Source organism: Dysidea avara, chromosome 4 (genome assembly GCF_963678975.1).
Source record: "Dysidea avara chromosome 4, odDysAvar1.4, whole genome shotgun sequence".
NCBI lineage: Eukaryota > Metazoa > Porifera > Demospongiae > Dictyoceratida > Dysideidae > Dysidea > Dysidea avara.
Genome location: NC_089275.1, coordinates 7,308,882 through 7,318,474, shown reverse-complemented (window position 1 = coordinate 7,318,474; position 9,593 = coordinate 7,308,882). Strand labels below are relative to the sequence as shown.

Below are 9,593 nucleotides of genomic sequence, written 5' to 3'. Positions count from 1 at the left end.
CACGAATTGATATCGATAAATTACGGTACTTCACAGAACCCTTCTTTCAACTGCCCAACACTTTGTAAGGCTTTTATAATCAAGAAACAACACTACGTTATGCATACTTCATGTGAATATGACAAAGGACTTCATAAGAATGATGATAACTTCAGGCACCATGTTTTATTGGGTAATCACACATGGTAGTACAACATAGGGCTATGATGAGCATGACCAAGGTTCTTTTCATATATATCAGCACATGAGGTTTCAGGATGATCTAATTCAAATCCATACTTAGCAGGATTATGGTTAGTGTAGGCAACTTGATCCAATAAGGCTGTCAGTAAGATGGCATAGTATACTACAGACATCTTCATCTTTCAGAATTAGGCTGTGTACCTATATTGTGTACTGAATTGTATCTGCTTTCTTTTATAGTTGACGTTTACATCCATATTAGGTCATAAAGCTATACATCAATATTGACTTGCACTTAGTCAACATCAAAGGATAAAGTATTTATTAGGATTAATTATAGCAAGAACAAAAAATATAATAAAATTAATGTCAACAGTTTGGTTTATGTGTTTGTCTGAGTTAATGCATAGCCCTGACCCTTCATTGAAATTTCACAAATACCTGGTTAGACTAGTGACTCGCCTGTTTATTGATACATCACCATAGTCTAAAGGTACTTGGTTAAACTGCTGACTTGACTATAATTCATTGAACAACAAATACTTGGTTAGAGATTAGACTCCAGCACTAAATTTGTACACAACATTTTAACATTTTAGCTGCGAGGAAGATTTTATACCAAACTCCTGTGTACACATAATGTGTCGCTACAAATGCTACTATGAATGTGAGCTAACAATTGTGGCATTGTTTTACTAACTCACTTAGAAGGTCAGGTGCCTTTCCCTTAATCCAATAAATTTTTTAGTCTTTCTTTTGGCTAGCACTTCAACATCTAGTGCAAGGGGTGCTGGATACCCTGGGAAAAAACAACAAAGCATTTAGCCTAGCTAAGTCTACAAACTGGCTGTACAATACATTGATTCATAGTTTTTTTTGTAAAATATGTATGCAGCAACACAAATTGTGTACATATATTACTAATAAACAATTAATTCTCTGTAAAATGCATGTGCATAAAGTTCAGTGATAAGTAGCTGAAAGTGGTCTCAGATTCAATCTCAGAGTGATCCTTTTTCAAAAATTTCCTTGGGGGGGGCATGCCCCCAGACCCCCCTAGAAGGCTTGTGCTTCGCACACTAGGATAGTACACCTCTATCTTATGGCCATGCAATTTCAGAAATGGCCGAGATGGCAGGTATGAGGTCTCGCTCCCATGGAAACAATCTCACCCAACACTACTAGACCATTATGACCTTGCACCTAAGAGGTTAGGTGGGTTGTTGAAACATTTGAGACGTATGCCTGACATGCTATGTCAGTATGATGCAGTTATCAAGGATCGGTTAAACAGAGGAATTATTGAACCAGTGGACAAGCTGGAGGCACCTGTTCATCAGGTACACTATCTGCCCCATCATGCTGTCATTAGGAGTGATAAGGACACTACTAAACTTAGAGAGGTGTATGATGCCTCAGTGAGAACTGACGGTCCAGCACTGAACGATTGTCTGTATACAGGCCCTAAGTTTGGGTAGAAGATCATGGACATTATTGTATGGTTTCGGTCTCATCAAGTGGCTTTAGCTGCAGATATTGAAAAGGCGTTATTAATGATTTCAGTCTGCCCTAAGGATAGAGATGCCCTCTGTTTTCTGTGGGTGGATAATATCCATGAGAGAACACCTAAGGTCTTGACTTTCTGTTTTACCTGTGTTGTCTTTGGTGTATCTTCAAGTCCCTTCCTTTTCAATGCCACTATTAGACACTATCTTAAGAGATGCAATAACATCCACCCAGAATTTGTGCAGAAGTTTCTAAGGTCAGTGTATGTTGATGTAAGTTTTGGTGCTGATTGTGAGGATGACGCTTATGAACTATATTTGACATCCAAACGTATAATGGCAGAAGGAGGTTTTAATCTCAGGAAGTTTATCACAAGTTCAGCAGCCCTACAGCAGAAAATATATGAGAGCGAGAGGGATTCTCCAGCCAAGAAGCAAACCGAGGATGGACAAGAAGATAAGACTTACACTAAGCATCTTTTGGGGGGAAGGCTAGAGCAGCGAGATAATGAACAGAAAATCTTAGGAGTGCGATAGAAGTATGTCCAAGATGAGCTAATATTTGGCTTCAATGAACTAGCCATATTGATCAGCTGTTGGTGTGACAGCAAAGTTCTACGACCCACTTGGATTTGTGTCCCCTGTCATTGTTTAAGATTTTATTCCAAGAACACTGCAGTAGCAAGATAGGCTGGGATGAGCCACTGACAGGCCATTTACTGAAAAAATGAAGATCACAAGTGTCAGGGTTCCAAGGAGTTACAACGTCAATTCCCAAATGTTACTTCACACTATTGGATAAGGCCCCAAGTTGCTGCAGTCTTCAGGGGTTTTGTGATGCATCATCAGCAGTGTATGCAGCAGTGGTATATCTAAGTGTAGAGGGAAGTGCTGGCACCACCGTAAACTATATGGCATCAAAACATGTGTTGCTCCTACTAACAAGCTGTTGATCCCAAGACTTGCACTTCTGTCTTCTTTGTTGTTAGAAAATCCCATGTCCAGCATCTCTATGGTGTTGGTGACAGAGTTCCCATTGTAGGATCAGTGCTGCAACACTGACTCGAAAGTAGCACTTCATTGGATTAGAGAGACAACAAAGGAATGGAAGCCATTTGTTGAGAACAGAGCGAACGAAGTTGTACCATCAGTTGTGAAGTGTGCAAAGTAGCATCCAGCAGCTGAGCCTCCTGTACATAAAGAATTGTAACCACTGTTTTTGATCCATCCTGGTGGACATTTATCTCTGCTTGAATTAAGGTCAGCAATCCTCATCCAACCTCCCTGTGTGACTACCACACTCTAAGCTCATATCACAGTAGACAATGTGTTGCAGTTGTTTTTATTATGTATAAACTTGCTGTGACTTGCCATCAGAACAGCCCTATGGCTGGCCGGGCAGCCACTGTGGGAGCGTGCTCCTCTGAATGCTTTGTTACAGGCGGTGTTGAGTCAGCACAGATTGAATTATCAACTAGCTATTGCTAAAGTTTCTCTTGTGAATAGCAATAGATCAAAACTTACTCTCGAACTTTCCGTGTGCAGAACACTTTTATCACGTGACTTTCATTCCACTTTCTCCAGCCACTGCATCTCTACAGATTATAACCACGAAATGGCTATCTTATACTTAATATCGTACCTCCACTTCGCAAACATTACTTTCTTTTCTTCTCTTGGAAGGCGCCACTCGTGTAGTCAGTGTAGTGATCGCTTCTTCACAACATCGACAGTAACCCACAATCGATAATTTGGGTAAATACTAGGTGCAGTGCTCTAGCTTACGCATGCGCATCGAGTCGATGCTTCGACGGGATCGAGACTTCACGTAGTGATTAAATAGCTTCGGTAAGGAAAATTAACGATACGACAATAATAATAACTATAATATTACATGTTATAAAGACTAATAATAAAGAATTACAGTTGTAAAAAATTTGATCGGCACAAATGGCCGACCAACGGCTACATTGATCGGTCTACAGCATCACTTGGTCGGAAAATGGCCGAGGGCCGACCGTTATATTGTACTCTGATAACATTTTTGAGCAAGTTTACTAGTGAATGATGACACACTGAAATGTTGTGCCCATGCACATAACAAAGATCAATACACAAGACTAAATGCTAAAATTTCCCCTACAGTGCCACAAATGTAAACCTTGGAGTCTACTTTCTTCAACCAAATGCAATTAAACTGCATGGATTTATGCTCTTTTTAAAATCCAAATAAGGCAGCCTATCTTGCTTTGTTGACTAAATAAGGACTGATAAACAATTATGAACAAATATGGAAATGCATGTCATTAGAACTGAGCATATAAAAGACAGTCAAATCAATGACATATGGTAGGTATGGTAGGATGAAGAATTTCGCAGCATTTTATGTCCTTTTAGTGACAGCCCTACTGGATCAAGTTGCCAATGCCAATCACAATCCTACAAAGTATGGATTTGAACTAGATCATCCTGGAACCTCATGTGTTGATATATATGAGAAGAACCCAGCTAGTCATGGCAAGTCTAAATCATATGTAATCAAAACAAACGCAATACATGTTGTCTACTGTGATATGAGCTTAGAGTGTGGTAGTCACAAGGGAGGTTGGATGAGGATTGCTGATCTGGACACTAAAAGAGATAATTGTCCACCAGGATGGATCAAAAACAGTGAGTACAATTCTTTATGTACAGGAGGCTCAGCTGCTGACTGCTACTCTGCCCACTTCACAACTGATGGTACAAAGTTCAGCAGAGTGTGTGGGATGATGAAAGGGTACCAAAAGGGAAGCATGGATGGGTTTTACCCGTACGGCCATGCTGCATTTGATTATAAAGGTTACAAACCACCAGTCACTGTATCAACATCACTTGATGGTATCTATGTTGATGGGGTATCTATTACATATGGTCATCCTCGCAAGCATATATGGACTTATGTCATAGGAGTGAGTGAAGATTATGATTATAAAACAGACAACCATTTCAACTGTCCTTGTGCCAAGTATCCTGGAAATGATTACTACTGTGAATCAGGTAACGCTGGGGGGTGGGAGAATACACTCTATTCTGGTGACCCATTGTGGGATGGCAATAAATGTCCCCATGAAAACAACTGCTGCAACCGGCCAGGAATGCCGTGGTTCTTTCAACAGCTACCTGTAAAAGAGAGTGCCTCCAGTATTGAAGTGAGGATTTGTAATGATGAAGGTTTTGCTAATGAAGGTGTAGGAATAGAACAGTTGCAGCTTTATATACAGTAGCTACAGCGGCGGAGGAAGTAGTTGATATGAGGGGGGGCTGGGCTGACCCAGACTTATTTCTACAGTTTGGTAAGGTGAGACCAAAAAAAAAAAAAAAAAAAAAGGTCGCAACCACCTGACAAGAGCTTTCCACCTCACCAGCTACCATTTCTAGCTGATAAACTACATAAAAATCCTTTCATAGCTCGCTACACACTGACTACTTTATTAGAGTGACTGCTCTATTAGAGTATCTCGATCTTTATCACGGTTTTCAGCCCCACTCAAAGAAAGATCATTTCGGTGAGATATCATTCTGAGGGGGGGCTTTAGCCCCCTAGCCCCCCCCCCCCCCCCCCCTTTCCGCCGCCTATGAGTAGCTAGTAGTTAACTGAACAACAAAACCTTTGAGCTGCATGAGAAAATTTTGCATTATCTGACATCTGCTGTACACATTCATTTACACACACTTTTGAAACGTTTGATGGTATCAATTTGCATATCTATTTGTCCACACTTGACACAACATATACTAATACAGAGGTAAACTTTTGTGGATTAGATACTAACAAAGTTTAGCAGATACTGTAAAACCTCAAGGTCAACACTACCATATAGAGACAGTCTTAAAATAAAATGATTACATACTCACTAAAGTGCATGAGCACAAATTGCAATGCTGTGAAAGGTTTTAGAGTAGTCACACATGAATACAAGTCGAATATCATGAGTAATATCAAGAGTGAATCACAATTGGTATTACTGTATGCATGCACATACAGTCCTGTATATACTGTATACTAGCTATAAGATGTGATGTATTTTGGAAATTTCAAAAGTTACTATATATGACATACTAAAGCATGGTAATGCTATTGACCTTATTCCAAACACCATCTCATCAACTGTATTCATCATTTTAAAAATGGAACTTTCCTTAATTCATCTGGCAACTGCAGGGCATATAGCCAATCTCTCACAAGGAGGCTTAGATAACATATGCTCTTGTGTTTACAGGGAATGTACAAATGACTGAAACTATATTGACAAGTACACTTTACTACAGACCATCATACAATACAATAAGGAATCACCAAGGTTTGGGCTTTTCTGACAAAAATTAATACTACCGAAATACCAGCCTTACAATGCCTTCATGATGTCTTGGCAGTATTGGTGAGGTATAAACAAGCCCAAAAGTGTCTTCAGAACAGCCAAAAATGCTTCAGATAAGCTGCTACAGAATTTTTAATTTCTTTTTATTAAGCAGAATTTTCTACTGACTGACTAACTGCCTGATGCCTTTAGATAAGCGTAACTCATAAGGCTACAGGTTTGATTTCTTTGCTGTTAGATGTCGCTTCAGCCTGACTGGGTGCCTTTTGGAGTATCGCAGTACATACAATGTATGGATCATGAACCTACCTTTGTCCTCCTTTGTGCCTCACTTCTAGAGAAAGGTGTTGATTCGTTGTAGCACATATGGATTCCTGTCTGCTGACTATCACGTCTGTAAAGAAAATCATCTGTGTTTTCCGTAGTGATTAAAGAGGTGCTTCTCATACTCTTCTTTATGTGTAATGCTACGTAACTGGCTGAAAATGAAACATAATGGCACTTCACTTTTTAGTAATAATAATTGATGGTTGGAGCACATGTTCAGATGCAAAATTAATTGTATGGTATGTCAGGCATCATTCTTCCTTTTGATGTGGTATGCGTGGGTTCACCAGCCATAATTATGTGTAAACAGACAAGTAGAAAGAAAAATTAAGAATTTTAAGTTGGATTAGGGATCAAAGAGAAAAAGTAGTGAAACAAGGAAGGTTGCCTATACACTAGTAATTCCTAATTCAGTCATGGTTACAGACTGAAATATAGAGATTAAATATCCACTAGTTTATCTACAGGTGTAGGCAACTTCTCTTGTTTCTCTACTTTATCTACGTAGCTATATAGTCCCTTGCTTCATTACTTTTTTCTTTAATTTACTTGTTAATATTGAATTCACATGCATGGTGGATTACGTGTTTATCTTCAAGCTAATTACTTAAGGTAAGGCCTACACATTACTTGGTAAATAATAAACACTTCTGCAACTGTTTATACAGCAGCAAGTGCTGATCTTCAGGTTTTGAAAAATTTGTAGATAGCCTAGCCTGCTTTGTAGCTACATGTGTATAACTGACCGTGCATCTTGTGTTATTGAAAAACATAGTTTTGTGGTTAAAATAAAGTACCCCACAGAAGCCATAAACTGAAGGCCTTGGTGGTTTGTCGACAAGGGTGTGCCATTAAACACAAAATGCACCAAAGTACTTTAACAGCCATGAACAGGGTCTATCATCAATCCTAATGAACATCTTCTCTTTACTGTACCTAAGAATGTGTCAAATTAGCACAATTATAGTTTTTCTAATTTGTTTTATTTCTCCATGGTAACACATTTGCTTGTTTCGTGAGGGCAAAGGGAATTACATATCATGTGTGTAACTTATACATACAATGGTCACAGATGTTAAGTATCAAGTGTTTGGTGTTTATGGGACCTGTAAAGTCATAAGATTAAGAAGTAATGATAGTAAGAAGTGAAGTGAGTTAGGAAAATACTGACACAATTGTTAGCTCACTTTCCAAGAAATCATGTAGTATTTGTAGTAACATACTACATAGACTGTAATAGGAATTGGCATAAAATTCTTCCACATAGATAAAATGTTAAAATGTTGTGTACAAATTTAGAGCTATAGCCTAATCTCTAACCAGGTATTCGTTGCTTCAGTGAACAGTCAAGTCAATAGTTTAACCAAGTACCTTTAGACTATGGTGATGTATCAATAAACAGGCGAGTCAATAGTCTAACCAGGTATTTGTGAAATTTCAATGAAGGGTCAGGTCCATTAACTCAGTACACATACCAACCTGTTGATGGTAATTTTAATTCCTGCTATAATTAAACCTCACAAATATTTTATTCTATGATGTTGACTAGGTGCAAGTCAAAAAGTCAATATTGATGGACGTAAATGTCACCTATAAAAGAAAGCAGATACAATTCAATACACAATATAGGTACACAGCTTAATTCTGAAAGATCATCAGTGAAGATGTCCACAGTACACTATGCCATATCTTAATGACAGCTCTATTGGATCAAGTTGCCTATGCTAACCATAATCCTGCTAAGTATGGATTTGAATTAGATCATCCTGGAACCTCATGTGCTGATATATATGAGAAGAACCCAGCTAGTCATGGCAAGTCTAAGTCATATGTAATCAAAACAAACAAGGTACAGCTTGTCTACTGTGATATGAGCTTAGAGTGTGGTAGTCACAAGGGAGGTTGGATGAGGATTGCTGATCTGGACACTACAAGAGATAAATGTCCACCAGGATGGATCAAAAACAGTGGTTACAATTCTTTATGTACAGAAGGCTCAGCTGCTGACTGCTACTCTACACACTTCACAACTGATGGCACAAGTTTTAGTAGAGTATGTAGTATGATGAAAGGGTACCAAAAGGGAAGCATGGATGGACTTTACCCATATGGCCATGCTGCATTTGGCTACACAGATTACATACCACCAGTTCCTGTGTCAACATCACTTGATGGTATCTATGTTGATGGAGTGTCCATCACATATGGTCATCCTCGCAAGCATATATGGACTTATGCTGTAGGGTTCAGTGAAGATTATGATTATAGCATACAGAAAAACCGATTTAGCTGTCCTTGTGCCAAATTCCCTGGAACAACTCCTCCTCCATATATTGGTAATGATTATTACTGTGAATCAGGCAATACTGGGTACCATGATACCACCACACTTCATTCCAATGATCCATTGTGGGATGGCAAAAAATGTCCCAGTGAAAACAACTGCTGCAACCGACTGGGAATGCCGTGGTTCTTTCAACAGCTACCTGTAAAAGAGAGTGCCTCCAGTATTGAAGTGAGGATTTGCCATGATGAAGTTTTTGCTAATGAGGGTGTAGGAATAGAACAGTTACAGCTTTATATACAGTAGCTAGTAGTTAACTGAACACCAACACACTTGTACTACACATGCTTGCATTATTAGTCAACTGTTGTACACTACACACACACTTTTGACATGTTCACTGGTATCAACTTGTTTTCAAATTTTTGTTCCACTGTCTTCCAATTCTATCAAATCTTAGGGCTTTCAATTTGCATGACATCACTCAACATCAATTCTGTTGGGCATTAATCAACGTGAGACAATGTAAATAATCGTTTATTGTCACCGCCGATCATGCATTATCGGTTCCTGTGCATTTTTCAACATCAATTATTGGTACCTCAGCTGCATTTAGGCTTGCCAATCCTATCACGTATGCATGGTCACTGTGGTGGTACCCAAATAGGGTCTTAGCCATATGGTACGTACCAAGGAATCTAACAATATATACGTAATTACCAGCAATTACATGCAGCACACTTGCACAGTAAAGAACTTAATCACATAATGTAAACTAAAATTACAGAAGAAAAAAGGAAGCTATTAATACACAAAGTTAAAACACGTGGTTAGTAAGCAAATGTACAAGCAGGGTAGATAAAAACTGAATTGTTACACAATACCAAATGAGCAAAAATGTTGTTTTGCCACTTTGTAAATGCTGTGTACTTATCT

General features: G+C 38.7%; 1 protein-coding gene across 1 annotated transcript; it reads left to right on the top strand.

The window, feature by feature from the left end:
• The first annotated feature begins 3,760 nt into the window (after positions 1-3,760).
• Positions 3,761-9,101, top strand: LOC136254042 (uncharacterized). Its single transcript, XM_066046696.1, has 2 exons — positions 3,761-4,724; positions 7,923-9,101. Exons 1-2 carry the CDS (start codon positions 4,028-4,030, stop codon positions 7,967-7,969), a joined length of 744 nt encoding a protein of 247 aa, XP_065902768.1. The 5' UTR covers positions 3,761-4,027; the 3' UTR covers positions 7,970-9,101.
• Positions 9,102-9,593: the final 492 nt, after the last annotated feature.